Source organism: Dipodomys merriami, unplaced genomic scaffold (genome assembly GCF_024711535.1).
Source record: "Dipodomys merriami isolate MVZ:Mamm:240054 unplaced genomic scaffold, mDipMer1.0.p SCAF_16, whole genome shotgun sequence".
NCBI classification, from domain to species: Eukaryota; Metazoa; Chordata; class Mammalia; order Rodentia; family Heteromyidae; genus Dipodomys; species Dipodomys merriami.
In genome coordinates, this window is record NW_027202937.1 from 15,725,115 (window position 1) to 15,751,137 (window position 26,023).

General features: G+C 40.5%; 1 protein-coding gene across 5 annotated transcripts in view; it reads left to right on the top strand.

Annotated features, from left to right (window-relative positions):
• Nucleotides 1-24,714, top strand: part of LOC138828385 (cytidine monophosphate-N-acetylneuraminic acid hydroxylase) — a 76,168-nt gene extending 51,454 nt beyond the window's left edge. For 4 of the 5 annotated variants that reach the window (XM_070024438.1, XM_070024437.1, XM_070024439.1 and 1 more), the window contains exons 7-16: nt 1,966-2,113; nt 2,591-2,672; nt 3,616-3,753; nt 5,832-5,967; nt 9,712-9,852; nt 11,075-11,249; nt 11,851-11,967; nt 15,053-15,168; nt 18,783-18,879; nt 22,344-24,714. In XM_070024438.1, the coding sequence (XP_069880539.1) occupies nt 1,966-2,113; nt 2,591-2,672; nt 3,616-3,753; nt 5,832-5,967; nt 9,712-9,852; nt 11,075-11,249; nt 11,851-11,967; nt 15,053-15,168; nt 18,783-18,858 (1,129 nt within the window). In that variant the 3' untranslated portion in view covers nt 18,859-18,879; nt 22,344-24,714. The remainder of the gene's footprint in view (nt 1-1,965; nt 2,114-2,590; nt 2,673-3,615; nt 3,754-5,831; nt 5,968-9,711; nt 9,853-11,074; nt 11,250-11,850; nt 11,968-15,052; nt 15,169-18,782; nt 18,880-22,343) is intronic. The other variant, XM_070024441.1, reaches the window with a different exon arrangement.
• The last annotated feature ends 1,309 nt before the right edge of the window (nt 24,715-26,023 follow it).

A 26,023-nucleotide genomic window follows, 5' to 3' on the forward strand; every position in this document is an offset into this window, starting at 1 on the left:
GCATCATCTTTGGAAGTAGGTTGGTTTGAAATAAAAAAAAGAGAACAAGACAAAGATAAGTACCTATATTTACATGGCAGTTGGGGTTTTAAAATTGTTTCTACACTTTCTACCATTGCGAGTGAGAAAGGTGTTATTGTGAGAAAATACGGTTAACAACCTCAGGTCACTTGGCACAAACCTAGGCTTAAGGGTCATGAAAGTTGACACATTAAAAAAAAATGCCAGTGTCCACAGGCATACCCCTAAATCCAAAAATGAGGAGGCTGAGGCAGGAGGATCATGAGTTCAAGGTCAGCCTAGGCTATTCAGTGAGATCCACCTCAAAGAAAAACAACAGCAAAAACAAAACAACAACATCAAAACAACCATCAAAGAAAGTGCTAATGGACCAGTACAAATATTTGGCGCCTTGTATGCCATGTCATCTGTGCTATAGCTCACTGGACTTTACCATCACAGCACGAGAGCAGCTATAGATAGTCTTGAAATAAAAATGAGAACTACTATTTCAATAAGACTTCATTTATAGAAAATAACATTCGAATATCATAGTTTTCCTGTACCATTAAAACAATTGTCCCCTTGATTTTCTTTACAAAAAAATCATCCTCAATTTGGCTCTCACACTATAGTTTGCCAGGCCTTCTTTTATGAAACCCAGCATTGTGTTCCTAGATTTTATTAATCCTTATTAATCAGACAACTTGAGTGAAAACATAATGATGTGATATTGATGATCAAGCAGAAACTTCTCTAACCCAGGCCTTGAAACGGAGACAAAGGAGAACTTTTCACTTAACCAAATACACAGGGCTGAGAATGTGGCATAGTAGTAGAGTGTTTGCCTAGCATACATGAAGGCCTGGGTTGGATTCCTCAGTATGGCATAAACAGAAAAAGCCAGAAGTGGAGCTGTGGCTCAAATGGTAGAGTGCTAGCCTTGAGCAAAAGAATCTCAGGGACATTGCCCAGGCTTTGACAAGCCCCAAAACTGGCAAAAGAAAAGAAAAAAGAAAACACACATTTTTTTTGAATGAACCAAATTTTTTAGGAGAGGGAGGATCACATTTCCAAATTCTTTGCTTAATTTGAGAGTCATTCTTTTTCATCATGGTTTGGAAGTTTTTAAGCACTTTTCTGGTTCACCAGTATATGCACATGGCAATCCCCACAATGTACTAAAGTAATTTCACGTATCCCATGGTCCTACCTACTTGACAAAGTTTACATATAGAACATACTCTGTTAGAAATATCTGTGGTTAAAAATAATACATTGGTTCACAGAATTTTTGAGATTTTGAACCTGTTTGGGGAGAGAAAACTTACCTCCCCCATACCAGATAACAATGTTAACATAGGGTATTAATACAGTTGATAAGTGCTGATACATTGATTTTGTTCATACATTTCTTATGACTATACATTTTATTTCACCTGACGTTATTCTCCACCTGCTAGCCTGATTCTTAATGTAGAGAGCACAGTGATTAAAGTTAGAAACTATCTTTTGATAAAACAACACTAAGTTTAGAATCAGGAAACCCAAATTTGAGTACCAATGTTTTGTTTGTTGCATGTTTTTGAATGTGTTTCCTCATCTACAGAAACAAAAAAATCTCAGTGGTTTTTTTTTTAATATAAGAATGAAATAAGCCAGGTGCCAGTGGCTTATGCCACTTGGATCTTAAGAGGCCGAGATCTAAGGATCACATTTGAAGCCAGCTCAGGCATGAAAATTCATGAGACTAAATGGTATAGTCTAATAATAAAGAGGAACCTTCTGGAAAGGCCACTCACTGTTGCAGTCTACCTTTGAGCAGAAACTCTTTTCTTGAGTCTATTGAAAGCCTAATTTGTATTATTCTAGCTTTTTGGTTGATGTGTTGGTTTAATGAAGAAGCTGTCTCATATTAGATAACACCCTTTCACTCTTTCAACATGTCTATCTGTCTGATCATAGTTATCCTACCCTGAAGAATCTTTCTGTGAGAAGACCAGATATCCCCATTTACGTTGGTGATACAGAAAGACCTGTATTTTGGAATCTAGATCAGAGTGATGTCCAGTTAACAAATATTAATGTCGTACCATTTGGAATATGGCAGCAGGTAAGAGAACTGTTCTCTTTCCACACTTTTAGTCATGTTTCTGAGGTTAATTTTAGATGAGTTAAGTCACCTGGAGATTAAAGGAGAGAATGACCCATGTTTCTACATGGGACTTGATAAATACTCCCTTTATTTATGTTTCCATTGTTAGGTATTGGTAAAAGATGGATTTCTTTCCATTGACCAATAGTATAACTGAATAAAATATAGTAAGAATCCATTCTTTTTCCAAGTAAGACGAATTATCTCATTTAAGTTCTGATGTACCAGTCTTTCCAGAAGTGACAAATTTCTCAAACATTGAATTAGATGAGGCAGGGAGAGTGGTAGAAGGGTTTAGAGGGGTTGAAATGCAGTTTGAGATATAACAATGAACACCCCCTTTCCCCGCTTACATAACTAATATAGGCGAATATAAATTAGACAAAAACACTGAGGTAAAGGCCAAATACAATTGTCTCTGTTGTTAAATTCCAGGTAGACAAAAATCTTCGATTTATGATCTTGATGGATGGTGTTCATCCTGAGATGGACACTTGTATTATTGTGGAGTACAAAGGTATTTTCTTATCTTCCTCAATAATGAAAAATGGGAAATGTGGAGTGTAGAAAAAATGGTAATAAAGTCTAAAATATCATCCTGTATTTACCTTCTCATAATTTTTAGAGAACATAGGATATTCTGTACTTATCTTAGAAATATGACCAATCTTTAGATACTCTTTCCAGTCAACAAATTTCCAATAATGTGTTGAATATAAAAGCCTTTAGCATAAGGGTATTAGTTAATACCCTTAAAATAACTATAATATTGGCTGGGAATGTGGCTCAGTGGTAGAGTGCTTGCCTTGCATGCATGAGGCCCTGGGTTGGATTCCTCAGCACCACATAAACAGAAAAAGCCAGAAATGGTGCTGTGGCTCAAGTGGCAGAGTGCTAGCCTTGATCACAGAGAGGCTCAGGGATGGTGCCCAGGCCCTGAGTTCAAGTCCCAGGACTGGCAAAAAGAAAACAACTATAATATCTCTAATGATGTCTTTGAAACTATTTTTATTGAATAAATCCCTTTAGTTGCTTTTATCGTGAAACATCTTCTGGTAACCAAACATATACTTTGGCTTTTCATGTGAAACAAGGTTTTATTGCCCCAATAATCATTTGAAATACGACCTTTGCAAAAGGCTTGTGTTGTTCTAACTTTTCTTCCTTGCAACCTTTGGACTCAAACCTACAGACAGTTGAAAAAAGCAATCTATGATACAGAATAGAATCAAGCTCGTTGTCTCCATGATATACTCAGAATCTACCAAGTCAAATGGGATGAATATATTCACTTTAAAAGTTAGAATATACTATGGAAGACTTTAGCTTTTTAAATCAAATTTGAAATCAACTATTTTATAATCAAATAAGTCAGATGATACAGACTCTGTTGGTTTGGCCATTCAAATCGATATTCAGGATTTTACTTTGAGTACTCATCCCATTTTGTCTCTTCACAGGTCATAAAATACTCAATACAGTGGACTGTACCAGACCCAATGGGGGAAGGCTGCCTGAAAAAGTTGCTCTCATGATGAGTGACTTTGCTGGAGGAGCATCAGGCTTTCCAATGACTTTCAGTGGTGGAAAATTTACCGGTAATCTTTTATATCAAAGTGTTTCCAAGCATCAGTGACAGCACTTTGCTCAATGCTCTGGGAATGCATGCAAAGATAATTGACATGTGAATTCCTCCCCACAAGAAGCTGACACTCTTATAGGGAAACCACACTTGTAAACTGTAGAGGTTATACACTAAAGTTGCCCACTCAAATGTGATGATGAAGGAGACAATAAGATCAGGGAACACCTCAATGACAGCCAAGAGAAAGTATCATTTGGACTCATGGTGTGGACTATGAAACAGGACAGGGTTGGTATGAAACTGGCCACTCAGAGTGAAATGTTCTTGAGTGGGGTCCAGAATGGGGTATGTGAAACTCAGCATGGGCACATCCTGTTGGGCCACGGGGGTTAGTGGCATAACCAGAAGTGGACCTTCTAAAGTGTGGGGTTCCAGGCAGGAACTCTTCTGCCCTGGACCCAAGCATGGTGCTACAGTTGGCAATGTAAATGTAAAGTGGGATATTTCATTCCTTTTGGTATCTCAGCACTAGCATTTGCAAGTACTGAATATTTCCAGTTAATGAATTAGGATGTTTGGTCACATGATCTCTACCTAGCAGTAGCAGAAAATGGAATGCAGATTGCCTCTGTCTTGTTCCATGTTTTCGTCTATAAATCAATACCCATAGCTTTCCAGAGTGTGTAATTACATGAGAAATAGAGAGAAGGCTCTGTCTTTTAGGAGGTCACAGTTTGATTTGGGATGTAAAAATATACTTGTTAAGTATTAGCTAACACATTCACACAAGTACAGAGATGTGCATTTAAAATGATTAATATAGCTGTACCTGGTTTATGAACAACTTTGATTTTTTTTCTCTTCTATGGCCTTATCTTGGTTTGTTAAATTTTCATAGCAATAGTAACAGTTCCCTGATCCTGGGGCCTGCAACTTTAGATCTTTTCTTCCTAATTCCACACTTTCCTTTCCTTCCTCTTTCCTGTGCTCTCAATTAGCCCACACCAGACTGCCTTTATTCCTCAGACTCAATTTCTGCAGTGCATTCTTGTCTCGTGCCTTTGCATTTGCTGTCTACTCCTTAGATCCTCTCCTTTAAATTCCACGTGGCCAGCAACTTGTTGCCCATATCTTCAATTCAGTTGCCATGTGTTCTCTGACTATCCTGTCTAATAATGGCCTTCAGTTTCTCCACTCTTGCTCTAGACACTCTATCCTTGGCCTGCTTTACTCTATCTGTAGCATGTTACTCTTTACAATGACTGGATTGATGCACTTCCCTCACAGAAGCAAATGATCCACAAAAGCAGGAAGGATCTGCTTTGTCTTGTTTACTCTCATAATCCTAGTGCCCAGAACTGCATCAGACCTGTAGTAGATACACAATAAATCTTGGTTGAAAGAAATGAAGGAGTGGATGGATGAATGATCTTGTGAGATGGGTACTATTCCTCCATTTACAAAGGAAGAAACAGATGTAGAAAAGTTAGGTCGTTTAGTCATTGCTGTACAACTGGTAAGTGGGGGAATGTAGGGGGAAAGAACTTTGATCTCAAATACGACCCTACCTCTGGACTATTAGTCACAGTGCATTGACAGGTTATGACAAATGTTTTACTTTTATCATATGCTAAGATATTAGTCACTTGTTTGTTAAAGGCTAATGATTACATCTTTAAAATACACTTGTAGCCAGGTGCCAGTGGCTCACATAGTCTCTCTCTCTCTCTCTCTATATATATATATATACACACTTATGTTATATGTGTGTGTGTTACATATACTTGAATGAAGGTATGAATAATGAATGTTCTGACCTGTGTATTTAGCTAGGATCCAAGCCAAAGGATCACAAATAAGGAGACAATTCAGTACCTTTGGCTGATCTGATAACATTTTTCTTGTAATCAAGTATGAATAAAAGTTGCATAATAAAGATAGGAAGATATCCCAAACTCAGAAGAGAGAAATTTTTCCCTCTCATTTATTATCTATCAATTTTCTCTCCTGAACAAGGTCAGAGTACTAGAATATTGGTTTTACAGTGATTTCTGAACAGAAAAGACTCTAACCCAAATCCTGTCATTTCAGAGGACTGGAAAGCCCAGTTCATTAAAACAGAAAGGAAGAAGCTATTGAACTACAAGGCTCAGCTGGTGAAGGACCTGCAACCCCGAATTTATTGTCCTTTTGCTGGCTATTTTGTGGAGTCCCACCCATCAGACAAGTATGGCTAGATATTTTGTACATTATCTCTAATATCTATTTTTACACATAAGTTAATGTGTGGCAGAATGAGTGATTTGGCTGTGATTCAATGTGAAGTAAGAAATAAAGTGAAGGTAGAAATCTTAAACTTTATAACCAGTTATTGGAGAATAGACAGACAGCACGAATAAAAGCCCTGAGATAATTCAGATAGACATCCTCAATATAAGAGGAAACCAATTGACATCTATTAAGTATGATCCAGGAAGTATGCTAGGGACCTTTCATTGAATCATCTGAATGAATCCTCTAATGACAGTGAGGAAGTTGGCTTATGTCATTATGTTCATTGCAGCATTGTTCACCATAGCTAAGATATGGAACCAACCTAGATGCCCCTCAGTAGATGAATGGATCAAGAAAATGTAGTCTATATGTACAATGGAATTGTATGTTTCCATTAGAAAGAATGACATCCCCCCATTCGTAAGGAAATGGAAAGATTTGCAATTTTTTAATATTTTTATTGTAAAGATAAAGACTTGGAAATTTTTAAACATGGGCAAAGGATTTCAACAGACAATTTATTACAGAAGAGAGTAAATACGAAAAGATGCTCAATAGTATTAACCATTAGGGAAAGGCAAATTAATTACACAATGACATAACTATTCAATTTTACTAATTTGGAAAATTTCCCTACCACGTTATAATGAGGAAATGGAGCACCAGAAACTCACCCATTATCATTCATAACACAAAATGGCACAGCCACCCTGGAAAATAGTTCAACAGCCTCTTTAAAGCTAACCTTACCGGGTGACTAAACAATTCATGACTCAACTCTTTCTCAGAGTTTACTCCAAGGAAATTAAAACTTATTCACACAAAAGCCATATGAAAATATTAGTAGCAGCCTTATTTATTCATAATCACCAGCCCAACCCTAATGGCCTTTAATCAGAGAATGGATGAACTATATAGCCTATTGTATTGTTACTTAACAGTGAGAGACAGTTGCTGCTCCATGGATGAAAATGGCATTATTGAGTGAGTAGAAGTCAACTTCAAAATGATTCTGTGTATGTGACATTCTAGAAAAAAGCCAAGCTGCAGAAACAAATGACAGACCATTGGTTGCCAAAGCTTAGGAACTAGGGGACAGATTAACTACAAACACAGGAAGTGTGAGGATGAATTGCCCTATTTGTGGTGGTGGTTACACAAACTGCTACATGTGTTCTAACTCACAAATGAATTCAAATGATTGGAAATAAGTAAATATGATAAAAGAATGGAAATGATAAACATGACTATTCATAGAGAATACCGAACGTCATGGTTAAGACAGTATATTTATGTTATATTCATGATACAAGCAAATTGTGTTACAGGCATATTTCATAGTCCAACCCTCTTGAGGGGAAAAAAGCAACATGTACATTTTGTAGTATTTAAAGCACAAATTTTATTTTTCATTGTATTTTTTAATATTGGGAATTTGAACTTAGGAACTTATGCGTATAGTCACTCTACCACCTGAGTGATACTCTCAGTCCCTTTGCTTTTAGGCTCAAATACGGTGTCCTACTAACTTTCCCAGGATGGCCTTCAACCTCCTCCTACCTTTGCCTCTTGTGTAGCTGATAATAGATATGCAGTACCATGGCAGGCCTGTTTCTTTGCGTATGCATTTTTGAGACAGAGACTCAATATATAACCTAGGCTGACTTTGAACTTGTGATGCCTTGTCTTCTGAAGTGTTTGGGATTACAGGTGGGTACCACCACACCTAGCTTAGCTTTACCTTTTTATTTTATTTTCTAGGGCTCTTTGCTTGCTAATTAGGTGCTCTAGCACACTTCTGACCCTTACCCTTATCATTCTATAAACAAATCTTATTGATTTTTAAACTTTCCTTTCATAAACTTCTATATACAGAATTATTGGATCATAAAATTCCATATACAGAATTATGTTATACAGAATTTATTGGATCCCACACAGTGATACAGCTCCTCACGATAAAGTTTTTATGAGCAGGTGCCATCTGCCTCATAGAGGTCTGTTTAGTTAGGCAGTCTATGAACAAAAGGGCTAAGAATGCCGATGTCACTTTATTGTGGGAGGACACTTGCCTGTACTTAGTCGAACTTACTGGGTAATAAGGTTTTCTGGGTTCATGATAGCAGTAATGGAAGAATGACCCATAACCTATAGCTCAAAAAGAGGTGCAGTGTATGTGAAATTTAGGTTCTGGTCTAATCACTGTTTATTGGGACCAACAACCCAACCTCCCTGGACTTTTGTCTCATTAGTAAAACATATAATTATTTTGCAGTTACTTTTCATCTTCTCTTCATATAATGACCTCTTCTTATCTTTCTTGTTGACACTATCCAGATGTCTAGCATCTTCTAAGTCTTTCCAGTAAAAGTGGTGTAAAAAAATCTTTTCCTTCTAATCCTAGCTACTCGGGAGGCTAAGATCTGAGGACCAACACTCCAAGCCAGCCCAGGCAGGAAAATCTGTGACACTCTTACTCGAACCAGCAAAAATAAAAAGCTGGAAGTGGAGGTATTGCTCAAGTGGTAGAGCACCAACCTTGAACAAAAATGCTAAGCAAGAACTTTAGGCTCTGAGTTCAAGCACCACTGTGTGCACATATGTGTATATGTGTGTGTGCATACACACGTGTGCACAGACACACGTACATCATTCCTTTAAATCAGTACTGTTCCTGATTTCTTATTATTGATTGCAGCAGCAATATGTGCCAGGTGCTGGAGAAGTAGAGACAAAATTATTACCTGATTTATAGTTTACTGGAAAAGAAATGTAATTATAGGTTAACCAAGTCATAAGATAGACAGGAGGTACACACACACACACACACACACACACACACACACACACACACACACACACACACACACACGCACCCCAAAAGGGGGACATGAGATCTACAGAGGACATGTATACTTTTTTTGGTAACTGGTAGATTTGTAATGGTTTTGAAGGAACAGACTTTTTAAATTTTACTCTAAAGGTTGGGGAGAAGGTGCGCCCTAGGATCTCCTAGGAAGTCTTAGCTTACCCTGACAAACTTTTGAAATCACAAGTTGGCCAATGAATTTTCCAAGAAGAAGAATAAAAGAAACCAAAGTTTATTAGGCCCCCATTAAAGGAAAATAATAGGCAGTTAAACAGAGGGCTACAGCGCCACTGCTGTGCTGATATGGGGTTGGGGTATCCTATGTTGTGCTTTTATGGGGTGTTTGGCTCACCGGCATATTCTAAGTGACCTGTGGTATCCTCTCTCTACCATGTCTCTTTAAAGGACATGAGGCACTTTCTTCCACAAGGCTGTGTGATGTGTCAGAAGCCTTCGTTTCCTTCTCTACAAAATAGACACAATAGGAATAGCTATCTTGTGATCTATTGTGAAGATAAAGCAAATTAGTTCTTGTTAAGCAATTAATCTGCCTGCTAAATAAAATCTAATCAGTCAATATGTTTCATTAATCTTAAACACAAGAGTAACTCTCATTTGCTTATCTAATAATTGTCTTTGTACATCTAACTTCAAAATTAATCATTGTAGAAACAAAGGCTATGCACAACTTCCTTAGCTGAGAATTCTTCTGTATTAAGGACACTAGTCAAAGTGGTGTGGGTAGAAGAAGACTGGGAAGTAGGAATATAGAGAAAACAAAATATGTTGTCCTTGTAGTAATCAATTCGGAATACTTTTCTTCCTCAGGTATATTAAGGAAACAAACATAAAAAATGATCCAAATGAACTCAACAATCTTATCAAGAAAAACTCTGATGTTGTGACATGGACCCCACAACCCGGAGCTATTCTTGATTTGGGCAGGATGCTGAAGGACCCAACAGACAGGTTTGACTTATGTATTTGTAAAGGATACAGAAGGGTTAATGATATGCTTTTCAATATTATGAGAAAAAGCTCACTTCTGTACACTTGGCCAGCCCATGTTAGAAGTAGTAATACTAACTGCTTTTATGAAACTCACTTTCTAATCAGGATAGGGAGGTAGGCCTATAGGAACACTCAGGAAGTTAGTACAACCAGATTGTATCTAATACTCAGAGTTATATGTGTCATAAGATTCTAAATCCATGGCTTTAATTTGTTCCCTCCAAACATGAACTTTATTTTATTTACTTATTCATTCATTCTTTTTTTTGCCAGTCCTGGGACTTGAACTCTAGGCCTGGGGCGCTGTCCCCAAGCTCCTTTGGCTCAAGGATAGTGCTCTACCACTTGAGCTACAGCTCTACTTCTAGCTTTTTCTTTTCTTTTTTTTTTTTTTTTTTTTTTTTTTGCTTATGTGGTGCTGAAGAATCGAACCCAGGGCCTCATGCATGCAAGGCAAGCGCTCTACCACTAAGCCACCTTCCCAGCCCATTTCTAGCTTTTTCTGTGATTAATTGGAGATAAGAGTCTCATAGACTTTCCTGCTCTGGCTGGCTTTGAACCACTATCCTCAGATCTTAGCCTTCTGAGCAGCTAGGATTATAGGCGTGAACCACTGTACCTAACAATTTTTAAGGGGAGGGGAATTCAACTTGAGGCCTTGAGTTTGCTAGACAAGCACTCCCACAACATGAGCAAGATGCCCAATTCTTCTGCATTGTTTTTTCAGATAGGGTCTTGTGCTTTAGCCTGGGCCAGTCAGAGACCCAATCCTCCTAGCTCTCCTCCTTCATAGTTGGGACCATGCCCAACTTGTTTTTATGCTAGAGTCTTGCTAAGTTTCTCCTATTCCAAGGAAGGAGGCTTTGCTAGCCTCAAATCCCAGTCCTCCTATCTTCTTCTCTGGAATAACTTGGATTACAGGTGTGTGTACCATATCTGATCCTAGACATGAATTTTATTGTTCAAATGAAACCTGCCGTAGAATACTATCCAAGTCAGTGCCATATGGGAGCTGCTCAGGTTTAGACTGAAATGGTGCTTGAGACACCCTGGGAATCATTGCTGTAGTTTCAGAGCTAGTAGTCTGGTTGACTTCTGCCATTAAGTGCTAACTTTTGCCTCCTTATTTGTTGCTTGCATCTTTCACTCTTTTTTTTTTTTTAACCTTTGTGTCTTTAAGCAAGGGTATCACAAATCCTCCAGAAGGAACTAAAATTTACAAGGATTCCTGGGACTTTGAACCATATCTGAATACCTTGAAGGCTGCTGTAGGAGATGAAATTTTTCTTCACTCATCCTGGATAAAAGAATACTTCACCTGGGCTGGATTTAAGAATTATAACTTGGTAGTCAGGGTATGTTGCTAAATATTATTTGTCTTTGCTTTCTGGTATTTTAGAAATAGGCCAAATCCTCTTAGAGTCCCCATTTGTTTCTAAATGATCATTTACTAAGTGCTCCTCTTCCCCTCACACACGCAACTGCCTACCAGAGAAACAGATTTGCCCATGTGATCATGTCTCCTAAAAAATTGAGGGACTCCTGAAATCCAGCTCATTTGCTTTTAGAATATCTGACATCTTCTATCACCACATGGTTACCATTTGTTTGTGTGATCATAGATGTTTGTCTCAGTATTTGGCACAGCAGCAAAAATTATTTAAAACAGTTATTAAACAGCTAAAAGGTAGAATTCATCCACAAGGTGGTAACACAAAGAAGGCGAGACAGGTGCAGGCTGGGAATTGAATGGCACAAACCAAAAAGTCTAGTTCCATCAAGAGCATATGACTTATCCTCACAGCAAAAGGTAGCATTCAGAGAAGAGACAGATACTAGCTATACTAATTTCCAACTACCCTTTAAGGACCTTTGTTTTACACATTCTTGGAATCTTTTGAAGACCCTGACCATCTGATTAATGTTTTTCCATTTCCTGTGATGTCATTCTCACAGATGATTGAGACAGATGAGGACTTCAACCCTTTTCCTGGAGGATATGACTATTTGGTTGACTTTCTAGATTTGTCCTTCCCCAAAGAAAGACCTAGCCGGGAACACTCCTATAAGGAAGTAAGCGGCAATCTTGGTGGAAGTCCCTCTCTCCTTCCCTCCTTTCTTCCTCCTCTTTTTTCTCCCTTCCCTCTCTTTTTTTCTTCCTAATTTTTAATTTAGAATCACTTTTATTTTACAGAGAAGTTGCAAGACAATACAGAATGTTGTTCATATCTTACTTTACTATTGTGTTATTTTATTATTTGTGACATTTGTCATTGTTAACTAACCAATATTGAAATACTGTGATCAACTGAAATCCATGCTTGCTTCTTTTTGAGCCATTGGTCCAGGCTGGCTTTCCTATCTGCTTCCTTCCAAACACTGACCAGCCTCAGCTGTCCTTAGAACCAGGCATAAATCTCTGCCTTCTTTTACTTTTGGCCAGCAACATCTTCTTCTAGTGAACCTAATGAATGTCTCTCTAAAGGGAATTGAATCAATATAAACATATACAGTGTGTGTGTGTGTGTGTGTGTGTGTGTGTGTGTGTGTGTGTGTGTGGTGTGTGTGTGCAAGCCAATACTAGAGTTTGAATTCAGGTCCTGGGCTCTAGCCCTTAGCTTTACCAACCAATGTTGGCTCTCTACCACTTGAGCCACAGCTCCACTTCCAGCTTTTTGGTGCTTAATTGGAGTTAAAAGTCTCACAGACTTTCCTGCGCTGGCTGGCTTCCAACTATGACCCTCAGATTTGAGCCTCCTGGGAAGCTCGGATTACAGTTGTGAAATACCCTGGGTCCTCACTTTTTTTGACTACTCTGTCTGCATTCTTCTCTTGCTGCCAACTACACTCTCTAATTTCCCTCCAAAACTCTATATTCAAACCACTAGTTTTTGCTAGTCTCTTCCTGCTAGCCATCATTCTTCTACAAATAACTCCAAAACTTCAAACATCCAGCCCAGACTTCTTTCTGACTCCCTCAGATTTGGTGAGGCTTTGTATCCTCCATTGTCAACTGCTTGTTGAATACAGTATGGATTGCTACATCCTTGGTGCCTCATTCTCAACCTGGCCCAAATGCAACCCTTCATTTCCCTTTCCTTAAACTGATCTGTGTACTTTTCTATCTGATTGTTGGCAATACCATCCTTCCAGTCAACCAAACTAGAAACAAAGAAGCCAGCTGCACACCTTCTTTTCCTTGTCTTCAGATCCAGTCACCCAAACCTCTATTTACCCCCTTTTCCATCTGTCCTTCTCCAAAAGCAAGAAAGTCCACTCCCATTTATTGGACAGAACCAGATCCCCAAACAGACAGAACTTAGTCTGATTAAGCTAAGGAACCATGCCTTCAAACCTTTAAGTTGGCAAATAAAAGATCTCTGATCCATATCACAACGGGCAGAACTGTCTTACAGGAACTGTTTGGGAAAGGCAAATAAATCAAAAACACCAATCTTGCCATTGTTCTTTGAAAAACTAGCCCATGCTTTATGAAACTTTGCCTTTGCTGGCATTGACATGATTTTTCCCAGTAAAAAAGGAGATGTGGTACAGATAGTGGAAAAGCTCCTTTGTGCTTGAGACCGGCAATAATGGGTTGTCAAACCATGTCTAATCTTAGGATATCATCCTTTCATGTTCTTTTTATTTTTGCTGGTCCTGGGGCTGGAACTCAGGGACTAAGCACTGTTCCTGAGCATCTTTTGCTCAAGTCTAGTGCTCTACCACTTGAGCCATAGTGCCACTTCTGGCGTTTTCTGTGTAATGTATTGGAGGTAAGAGTCTCACAGACTTTCCTGTCCAAGCTGGCTTTGAAACATGATCTTCAGATCTCAGCCTCTGAGTAGCGAGGCCTGGCTCCTTTCATGTTCTTTAGAGAACTTCATTCTTTCTCTCAAGAGTCCCATGTTATACAGAAGCCACAGCTTAGCAAGCTTGAGTTCATGTAACCAGTCAGCATAGAGCTAAAATTCAAGATATATCTGCTTATTTCTAATCCTGTACCCCTTTGCCTGTCTAGCAGTTGCATTGTCCACAACCTAGATCACCTGATTTAAGATAGTTTTACTCTAGTGCCAACAGGACACACAGCTGCTATAAACGCAGGTTCTGCATTGCCTGTGAATGCACAAGTGGAGACTTTGGGCCCTTGCTTTTGGAGTGATGATAATAGTAAACATTTATTGAACACTTATAATGCACCAGGCCTTTTTTTTTTTGGTGGTGGTGGGGGCACTGAACTGAAGTTTGAACTCGGAGCTTTGCATCTGCAAATCAGGTCCTCTACCACTTGAGCTTTTCCAGCCCTTTCTACTCTGGGTATTTTTGAACTAAGGCCTCTCTTTTTTGCCATGGTCAGCCTGGATTACAGTTTTACTTATTTATGTTTCCCACAGTAGCTAGAATGACAGGCATATACTAGCATGCCCCGCCTTTTCTCTTGAGATGGAAGTTTGCAATGGTCTTGAACTGTCATACTCTCCATCTACTTCCTGAATAGCTGATGTTACAGGTGTGATCTACTTCCTTCTTAAAAGGTATTTCACAGCCGGGAGCCAGTGGCTCACACCTGTAATCCTAGCTATTCAGGAGACTGAGATCTGAGTATCTTGGTTCAACGCCGGCTGGGGCAGGAAAGCCCATGAGACTCATCTCCAATAAACTACTCAGAAAAAGCCAGAAGCGGCATTGTGGCTTAAATGGTAGAGCGCTAGCCTTGAGCACAGAAAGGCTCAGTGACAGAGCCCAGGCCCTGAGTTCAAGCCCCAGGGCTGGCAAAAAACAAAGTATTTCAAATACTATGACACACATCTTCACAACAGTCCCATGAAGAATGCTCCATTATCTCTTTTTATGGATGAGGAAACCAAGGCACAGAAGGAGAGCAAAATTACCCAGTGATCTAAACTGAATGAATGCTCCACTGCTATCCCCATTGGGCTCTTGAACCGCGTCTGTTTTTCCTTTTCTCGATGTCCCTGCACTCAGCATCCCTCCTTTTCCCCTCAGCCTGTGGCATCTGGAGACTTCTCTCCTCTATCTCCTCATATCCCTAAATACGAGCCTGTGCATTGGTGAGGGATGGGAGGTTCCACCCTCTGTGGCCCACCCTCTATGCAGTCCACCCCTGCTAGAAATTCTGCCTCATCTGTTGCAGATTCGTAGCCGGGTTGACGTCATCAGATACGTGGTGAAGAACGGTCGACTCTGGGATGACCTGTACATAGGATTCCAGACTCGGCTCCAGCGGGACCCTGATATCTACCACCACTTGTAAGTGTGAAAAAAACACCTATCACCCCCTGGACAGCCGCTAGGGACATAGGTGTACAAGCAGAGTCAGTCCCCAAATTTTGACAGATAGGTGTGAACCTCTACTTCTCTCACAGCTTCATTTCTTTGTTAGCTTTTTTTTTCCCCACAAGCAATCTGGTCAGGAAAAATAATGTTTGCCTGCTTCATTCATCATGGGAGTGTCTTCTGGATGAGTTCCAGAAGTGGGATTTTTGGTATAGGAAAGAGGAAGACATTACCAAGAAGGAAAGAGGGTGTTTGCCAAGGTCCGTATGAAAAGGTTGTTTTAATTAATTTGGTACCAGTACTAGGACTTAAACTCAGGGCTTAGGCTCTGTCCCTTAGCTTTTGCTACTGAAATCTGGTGCTATACCATTTGAGCCACAGCTCCATTTCTGGCTTCTTGTGGTTAACTGAAGATAAGAGTCTCAGACTTTCCTGCCCAGGCTGGCATTAAACAGCAAACATCAGATCTCAGCCTCCTGAGTCACTAGGATTGGAGGTGTGAGCCACTAGCACCTGGCAACTTCCCACATTTGAATCTACAACATCAGCAAGGACAGAACATTCTTTCTAAGCATCACCGTTAAACCTAGACAAAAGAGAAGAAACTTAATTTTTCAATTCTAATCATTTAAAAATACCTAAGCACAATCTATCATCTAGTTTCTGTTGTAAGCTTGCTACTATACACATTTTTAAAAATACACTTAGCACTTATTTTCTGGTGGAAGATGTTGAAATTATATTTGAAAAAAAGTGAAGAATGTGGAGATAGGTAAAAGACAAAGTAAGTAGTCCCCCCCTCCAAGAAGTGTCATCTGTTCCTGGCCCTCCCTCCACCCACTCTTAGGGTCACCGTGGGTTACCATGATGCCATAGAAAGCGAGAGTTTTAGTTCCTGTCATGTCCAATCCTCTATCAGGCCACATCCACATTTAGTTCCTGTGATGTCCAGGCCTCTACCAGGCCATATCCACATTCCTCTAGATATATTAGTTTTCAATTAAATGTGTTGTTGGGAAGAGGGAGGGTTACTGCCATTGTTTTTCGTATAGTCCTTGTACATAAATTCTGCAGCTTGATCTCAGGCATCCCAAAAACATCTCATGGGTTTGGTTTCAGTCTCATTACTGTCCGTCAGGGTTAGGAAATGCAAGATGACCTCAAAACTTTAACAGCTGCAAGGCATTCCAAGTTGCTTATTGTTGCCACAGCACGTACCTGCTTTCTTGTAGAAAACTAAAAATGGAGTAACTTTGGGTAACTACTGGAGATTTTTATTTGGGTTGGTTGTGGGGCTTGAACTCTGAGCCTGGGCGCTGTCCCTCAGCTCTTCAGCTCAAAGCTAGCGCTCTATCACTTGAGCCACAGCACCATTTCTGGTTTTCTGAGTGGTTTATTGGAGATAAGAGTCTCATGGACTTTCCTGCCTGGGCTGGCTATGAATTGCGATCATCAGATCTCAGCCTCCTGAGTAGCTAGGATTGCAGTTGTGAGCCACCGGTGCCCGGCATTGGAGATTTCTTTCTCTGCAAAAATGATTCAGCTTGGAAACTTCCAGGAGATTGATACTGTGTATGCTGCATTTTGCTAACAAAACAAAAGGATGTTGTAATGACTCTTGGGAAATAACCTAATTTAGCTTTGTGGTTTTTCAAATGGGATTTATGAATTTATGAACCATTTTTCTGCAAAGAAAGTCACATATCTCCACTGTGGAAAATTTGAAAAAAAATAAAATACCCCCCCCCACACACACACACACACATACACACAGCACAAATAATCCAGACACCTAGACAGAACAATTTATATTTTGGTGACTAGCTAATCTTTCTTTTTCTATGTATAAGAACGTACTCATGTTTTTCATTAAAAAAATAGGACAATACTATATTGCAGCTGAGTATTTAGCATTGTGATTTTCTACATTACTATATCATCATTTTTAATGCCTACCTAAAGCCATGATAGAGAGAGAGAGCAGCATTGTCATCCTTCTACCTCAGTCCTCGTGTCCTCATGTAGGCTAGACTTGAGACAATGTAAAAGAGATAGGAAAGCTTATTAGAAAAGAAATAGGGCAGAGAAAGGAGACTGATTCTGTCGCACAATGCCCTGGAAAACCAGAGCTTTCATTCACCTTCAGGCATGCTCTGTTAGGTTTAAACAGAGGAAGGACTGAGGTTAGGGGGCAAATGAGTGTGGAAAGAGCCCCAGTTACAGGTGTGATCTGGTTGGTCCTTATCTCAGTCCTGGTTCTCCTGGGCTCCAGGGTCGTTGTTATCACTGTGATCACTTGAAGGGAACAATCTGCTTCCCATGAGATGATTCTTCCCATTTCTGGAAGCAGCCTGATCATTAGAGGTCATCGTTCACATTTAGAGATGATCTTTCCTATAAGGACAGATGAAGATCTGCTGTTACCAGTAGTTTCAGTCCCTTGTCATAAAGATATTATGGGTTGGTCCTTTTTTTCCTGGAACCCAAAGTGATTGTGAAGTGATTAGGGGAGGGAGTGGCTTAGAACAATGACAAACACAGAATGAAGCACAAATGCCAGGCTTTTCTTCTACTTTTGGTTAATTCACAACATCAAAAACAGCTTAAAGTACCTCTTACAGTAGACTGATAGCTAGGGGTCTCTTGTGTGAGAACAACAGTTTTAGCCTTTAGAACTTGCGTATTTATTGTGTATTAATTGAGTATTTCCTGTGAGAAGTTCAAATCCACAGATCCAGCCTGAAGTCTCCTTGTGATTTCATCTTGCATCTCAGCATTTCTTTGCATGTCCCCATTGTTCATGGCTAGCTGCTGTCTAGCTATATCAGATACCAGTAGTCAGACTTTATTTGATCAGTCTTAATTGGCCTTTGTTTCTAACATTTTATGGTTGGAAAGCAATGAATTGGGCAAACAACCTGTCAGTGTGTCTTGCACACTTTTTTAGTGGTTTCCATAGGCTGGGTGCAGTGTGCACAGCTTAGACCTTTGGCCCACTCTCTTCAATTCCCTGGCCCACCTCTCTTCCATTCTTCAGGAAGCCTGACCACTTGCCACCATTCATGTTTGACCTAGCTAGTGCTAGGTCCTGAGGCTTGTGTACCACAATAGAAATCGAGATTTTTCACCTCTGAGGATTCCTTAACAGAAATATATCATCACAGTTATTTTTTTTGTGCTGATCCTGGGGCTTGAACTCAGGGCCTAGACTCTGTCCCTGAGCTTCCTTTGCACAAAGCTAGCACTCTACCACCTGAGCCACTGCTCAATTCCTGGTGTTTTGTTTTGTTTTGTTTTTGGTAGTTTATCAGAGATCAGTGTCTCATGGACTTTCCTGCCTGGACTAGCTCTGAACCACGACCCCCAGATCTCAGCCTCCTGAGTAGCTAGGATTACACATATGAGTCATAGGCACTTAGCATGTTGTCATGTTTTAATGGACTATCTAAATCCAACATCTGGAAATTCTAGGCTACATGAATAGCTGAGCAGTACAACAACACTCTCTTTGGGAGAGCTGAGTACCAGGAACCAAAAATCTCCAGGCACTGTAATAGACAGAAGTTGCTTGTTTTTATCTCTTACAGGTTTTGGAATCATTTTCAAATTAAGCTCCCCCTAACACCACCCAACTGGAGGTCATTCCTGATGCACTGCGGTTAGACTGGACCTCAGATTCCCCAGGTGAGCTTCCCTGGGGACTGGCACACACCCTGCCACACATCCCCTGATGCTCTTTGTCACCTACATTGCAGAAAGTCTGACTTTCAGAGTTGAAAAAGAGGAAAATGGTACAAGAAGAACATTGGAGTTTAAAAAAATAAGTATTGGGGCTGGAAAGGTGGCTCAGTGGTAGAGCGCTTGCCTTGCATGCTCGAGGCCCTGGGTTCGATTCCTCAGCCCCACATAAGCAAAAAGAAAAAAGCAGGAAGTGGCGCTGTGGCTCAAGTGGTAGAGTGCTAGCCTTGAGCTGAAGAGCTGAGGGACAGCACCCAAGCCCAGAGTTCAGGCCCCACGACCGGACCAAAAAAAAAAAAAAAGTATTTACTGGGAGGTGGTGGCTTATACCTATAATCTTAGCTATTCAAGAGGCTGAGATCTGAGGACAGTCTGAAACCAGTTTATGTAGGAAAGTCCCTGAGATACTGATCTCCAATTAACAACCAAATAGCCAGATGTGGAGCTGTGGCTCAAGCTGCAGAACCCTAGTCTTGAGGAAAGTTTAGAGACAGTGCCCAGCCCCCTGAGTTCAAGCCCCAGTACTAGAAAAATAAATAAGAAAAATAGTGAGTACATTTGGCCCCATATCCATAAAACCTTTGATCTAGTTGAGGTGAACAGACAGTTTCTTGATAACAAAGTAGGACCTCTCCCAAGAGGCCAATGAGTGTTCAGAACTCAGTCCCAAGCAAATGAGGAAAAGCAGCTGTAGAAATGGGAGTGGAAAACTTACTTAAACTGTGTCTCTCTCTTTTCCTGGATGGAAGTTCTGCTCCTCTGGCATGAAGTAGAGTCTCCAGCATTCCATTTTATGGTTTGCAATATGGTTTTATCTGCTGAGTTACAAAATCTGTCTCCACGTGTAGTAAAAAGAATCATATAGGGCTGGGAACGTGGCTCAGTGGTAGAGTGCTTGCCTTGCATGCATGAGGCTCTGGATTCCATTCCTCAGCACCACATAAGCAGAAAAGGCCAAAAGTGGTGCTATGGATCAAGTGGTAGAGCACTAGCCTTGAGCTGAAGAAATGAGGGACAGCACCCAGGCCCAGAGTTCAGGCCCCACAGCCAAAAAAAGAATAATTGATAACAAAGTTCCTTGACTCATGAGTTCACATGTTTATATTCCTTTATGTACTTTTATACAAAAATGTAGAAATTTTGTACAAAAATGTACAAATGTTCAATGTACAAATAATGTACCCATGGAAGTGGTGCTGTGGCTCAAGCAGTAGAGCACTCACCTTGAGCTGAAGAGCGCAGGGACAGCGCCCAAGCCCAGAGTTCAAGCCCCACGACTGACCAAAAAATAATAATAATAATAATGTACCCATTATATTTTACTTTGAAAAGACAGTGTTTCTCTAATAGTTGGCAACTCTCCATTTCTCTCAGTTTCTCTTTGTGTGTTATATGCTCTCCTTGTTTTGCATTCTCTTGCATATATGTTCTCTTTTTCTCATTCTCTCTCTCTCTCTCTCTCTCTCTCTCTCTCTCTCTCTCTCTCTCTCTCTCTCTCTCTCTCTCTCTCTCTCTCTCTCTCTCTCTCTCAGCTTTATGAGACATGGTCTCATTCTGTAGGCTAGCCTCAAACACATAGTCTTCCTGACTTAGCCTTCTGAGTTCTGGGATTACAGACATGCAGCACTATGCCTGACAATATCAAGTTTCTTGAAAGTCAAGATGGTTGCTTGGATAGCTTAGCACAGAGCCTAGCATACACGTGACTGTTGACAATATACATTCAAAAAAGAAAAAAGAAAAACCAAATCACTCCATCTCCACTGTCGATGTGACTTGCTCCTTCAAATATGCGTTACCATATTTACCAGCATTGCATTCAGTTACTAAGTTCATACTGTAGTCTAGCACAGAGCATTGGACTAGATCTTCTTTCTGAGTTATGCTTTGAGCTAGAGGGGTTACTAAGGAAATTCACATACATACTACTATATCACTAGCAGACTCTCACAGCTCTTGTATAAACTAAGTGTTGGGACTACTGAGCAAGAAATAACTGCATCTGATGTTTAGAGATAACCAGGAAGAGTGCTGTAGAGAGGTAATATTTCAGGGCCAGGAGCTGGGGGATTGAAAGAGTGACTTACAGAGTCAATAAAGTGCTAAGTGTGGTGGCACAAGCCTTTAATCCCAGTACCCAGAGGCAGATGCAGGACTACAATTAAGTAAGACTGTCTCAAAAAAGCAAGGACTGAGAATGCAGGTCAGTGGTAGCACATTTTCCTAGTATGCACAAAGCCTTGAATTCCATCTCTAGTAGCACAGAGAGAGGCGGGGAGGGGGGGCACAGGGAATGCTTAATAAACTAAGAAGAGATGGCAAGAAGAAAATTCTAGACAGAAAGGGTGGGCAAAGTCCAAGGTAGAAAAAAACACGGTGAATTTGAGCGATGGTGCGCCCTCTCCTGGTGAGGCATGGAGGTGACGGAAACCAGGAGTAGGAGTTGGGAGGAAGAAAAGCAGGAGGACTTGAGGCAGGGGCTAAATGGGTTCTCTCCTGGTGAAAAGTCAGGAGGCACAGAAGGTGAGGAGGCAGCTGACTGTCCAGAGCCCAAGGTCATGGAGGTAAATGGAGCATAGCAGAACATGGGTTGTGAGATGTGAAGATATGAGGGAGTAAATGAATGAAAGGGAGCAGAGATAAAGTTCACAGGAATCAAGAAGTCCATGTGGACTTTGCCAAGTTGCCTCAAGGCAGTGACAGGTCAACACCTCACACTGGAAACCCCAGCTGCTGAGTTAGAGTTTGAGGGCAGATTGCTGGACTTGTATTGAAGGTTCCCTCTGTGAGCTGATTATCATGCACAAACTTGCCTCACCCAGCCATGTGGTGGGCATAAAGCATGCACAGGAGAGTGAAAGGTTCATGATGAATGAATAATAGAGGTTAAATACATCCACTCCTCATGAGCCAAAGTGAGAGTCACATGAGCCACAGGCACTAGGAGAATCACCAGAAGCTGGAAAGATTCATATTCCGTTCACATCCCAGTGTCAAATGCTTCCTCTCCTTGAAGCAACTATATAGCTTGAGCTCAAGAATAAGAATAAAAATGTTGGCCAGGCACCTGAGGCTCACACCTGTAATCCAGCTACTTGGGACGCTGAGATCAGAGGATTGCAATTCAAAGCCCCAGTAGGAGAGTCTGTGAGACTCTTATCTCCAGTAAACTATTCAGAAAACAGTGGAAGTGGCACTGTGATCCAAGTGGTAAAGTGCTAGTCTTGAGACAAAGAAGCTCAGGTACGAGTTCAAGCTCTTAATTCAACTCTCAGGAGTAGCAAAAAAATAAAAATAAAAAAGGAAAAAAAAAAAGAAGAATAAAATATGTCCCAATGTAACATCAAACTGATAAAAATATTAAAAATATGACCCCTACCACTGTCATCAGAAATATCTTTTGTTCACAGAGATGCTAAACATGAACAATGCAAGAATGTACTGATGCTACTACATCTTGAATACAAGACGTTTATACCAAAGAGACAATGCTATGAGCCGGCAGCGCATGACACTAGGCTGTACTTTTGAGACAGTCACGAATTTTCTGTTGGGAATCACAACATAAGCTGATTCAAGGGTTTTGTTGTTGTTGTTTTGTTTTTATTTTTGTTTTTGTGTCAGTCCTGGGACTTGAACTCCCCAGTGCTAACCCTGAGTTTCTTTTGCTTAAAGCCATTGCTTTGCCACTTGAGCCACAGCTCAATTTCTGAGTAGTTTATGGGAGATAACTGTCTCATAGACTTTTCTACCCGGGCTGGCTTCAAACCATGATCCTCAGATCTCAACCTCCTGAGTAGCTAGTATTACAGGTGTGAGCCACTGGCACCAGGCTTGGAATATAGCTCAGAGGTAGTGCATGTGTTTAATATATGTGAGGCCCTGGGATCCATCCACAACAACACTACCAACAAAACCATGTCTACCCACAACTCTCTGAAAAAGGAACTGACAGATTCCATAGAAACAAGCTCTACAGGCTTCAATGTTCCAGAAAAGAACTGTGAGGAAGGGAGACATGAATCCAACACGCAAGAAACAGGAAGAGGAAACATTTCCAGACTACAAGGAGAAAATGGAAAGGCTAGAGAAGCAGATGGTGGGTTAGAAGGAAAAGGGAAGCATGGATTATGAGAAACAGGAAGACAAAAAAAATAAGGAAAAATACTTACATGGAATTTTTAAAAGAAGAATATAGAAACACATCTTTTGCACTTTAATAGACTGATTTAAGAGTCATGAAGAGGGGCTGGGAAAGTGGCTCAGTGGTAGAGTGCTTGCCTTGCATGCATGAGGCCCTGGGTTCGATTCCTCAGCACCACATAAGCAGAAAAAAAGCTGGAAGTGAAGCTGTGGCTCAAGTGGTAGAGTGCTAGCCTTGAGCTGAAGAGCTTAGGGACAGCACCCAGGCCCAGACTTCAGGTCCCACAACCAGCAAGAAAAAAAAGAAAAGAGTCACGAGGAAATTAAAGGAGAAGGTAAAATCAAACACTGCTCTAAAAGCTTGCATTTCATCCCAACTGAAAATGATCTTGATTCATTTACAAAAGTTGTTACTTCATGTAGTTAATTTAGCTCTAAGAATTAGGTAGATCTTTGATTAATGAAAGATATGAACAGTAGAGGGTAAATTGCACTGACAAAAGTTGTTTAAAATTATAGAAAACAAAAACCAAGATCTGTATCTTAAAGATAGAGATGTGGAGCCCCTTTTGTGAACTCTTAAAAACATTGTTTCAATGCTTAAATTAAATGACTTGGGATTGGAGGCATGGCTCAGTTGGTAGAATGCTAGCCAATGAGCAAAAAAGTTCAAGTACCAGACTTGAACATAATAATAATAATAATAAATAAAATAGGTAAGTAGTTTGCTAGATTTTACTGATATCTATCATTTTCCTATGATATTCTTTTTTTTGGGCAGGGGGGTTCTGGTCGTGGGGCCTGAACTCTGGGCCTGGGCTCTGTCCCTCAGCTCTTTAGCTCAAGGCTAGCGCTCTACCACTTGAGCCACAGTGCCACTTCCCACTTTTTTCTTTTTGCTTATGTGGTGCTGAGGAATCGAACCCAGGGCCTCAGGCATGCAAGGCAAGTGCTCTACCACTGAGCCACCTTCCCAGCCTTCCTATGATATTCTTATAATCTTTTAGGTCATACAAGTTTTATTTCTCAGAAAACATGATTGTTAACTAGGTTTCTGTTGATGTTTCCAATACACACCACTGACTGGAACATCAAAGTCTACTTTCTGGGTGTAACCTACCTCTTTGCTTTTGAAGATCAAAGAATCTCATGGTATTTCTCTCTTTCAATATCTAAAGTTATACTGGTAATTGAAATGCTGATTATTTATTACAATCAACACCAAAAAATGATTCCTTACTTTGTTTTACCTCACACAGTCTGTTAAACAGACTTGCTTGGAATTTCTGTGATGCTGTGATTCATACTACATAAGTTATTCACTTATTGTTAAAGATAATACAATGTGTATCAAAGAAACTGTATCTTAAAATGTCTTTGTTATCACTATAAATTGGCTTTCCTAAATTATATTAAGTGAAGTAAGCCAGGCCCAAAGAAGCATAGGTCCCATGGTTTCCCTTATTTGCAATATCTAGTATAGGTATGAGTCAAGCGGAAAAGGTCAGATAATGTGATGTTAGGAAAATGAACCCTTAAATATGTATTTTAATGTTTTCGTTTCTTTCATGCATGTGTTTCTAACGCATTTATAAGATTATTTCTTTGTTGCTTTTTATGTCCCTCCCCCCCACAGTGTAACCCCCCCCCCCCCCCCCCCCCCCCCCCCCCCCCCCCCCCCCCCCCCGCTTTCACTATATTTGATGTCAGTATAACATGTGGAGGAGATGGGGACAAACAAGTCGTTTAAGGATCCAGGTGGACCTGTTGCAACAATGAGAAGTACAAAATGTCATGTCAAAACCAGCTTTACAATGTCGGTGTGGGGGGGGGAGGGGGGTATAATTGGGTGGGGGGAGGGGGGTAAAATTGGGTGGGGGGAGGGGGGAGGCGGGGAAGGGAAGTGAAGGGTAAACAAAGGAGGAGGCTGCAATGCTTGGTAAGAAATGTATGCATTATCCTGCCCATGTAATTGTAGCCCCTCTGTACAGTATGTTCTCAAATAAAATAAAATACAATTAAAAAAAAATTGGCTTTCCTACCACCAAGTCGATTTTCGTGTTACTTATGCAAGTCTTTTCCCCTGAAATCCTCCACATCACTGGGTCCTCCAATCCATTGACCAACTTCATCTTTCATGTCTTCACTTCCTCCATTGCTCTCCTTCCTGTGTATACCTTGAACCCACCCTTCCCCCTCCATAAGTGCCTCACATCCGGTTCTTCCCAACTGAGCCTCTCATCCCCTTCTTCCTGTGTAAACCCCACCTCCCTTCCTCTCTCTCCCCAGCCAGTATCTCAGATCTCACTTCCTTTACTCAGATGGATGACGTGATGCTTGATCCAACATCCTCTTTGTCATCTCCACCTTCATTCACATTATACCCAGCTCTGACCACTTTGCCCACCTATTTATATGCTACAAAGATCAAGAGAGGAAGGAAAGTCACAAAGGTAATCTTGGCATCAAGGAGTGATTTTCTTTTTTTCCCCCAAATAAATCTGACAGTTTCAGAAAAGGACAAGACACTAAAGGTTACAAAACTTATTCCAAGCCACTCAATGGAAGCCATCCAACTGGGAAATTGTTCATGGACTCTACAACCAGAGTATGATATAACCCTCAGAGTATGCTGGGAAAGCTGCCAGGTGTGAGGTGTGGCTACGAATCTCCCAATGATGGAGCCCAGGTCTGGAATATCCATGGGCTTCTGGAAAGGGCAAGAGGGTGGCATTAGCCCAGAGGAGAAATTCCTGTGCCTAATGCTTCTCTAGAGCTTACCTTCCTACCAACTGGCAAGGGAGACAGATTTCTCTCTTGCATACAAACAATGAAAGGTGGATTCTGAGCTGAGAAGCCACAAGTTAGTAACAACCCGGGTCTTGGTACGAATACATACTATTTTCCAGGAAGAACACTACAGGAATGGATATAATATAGAGGCAAG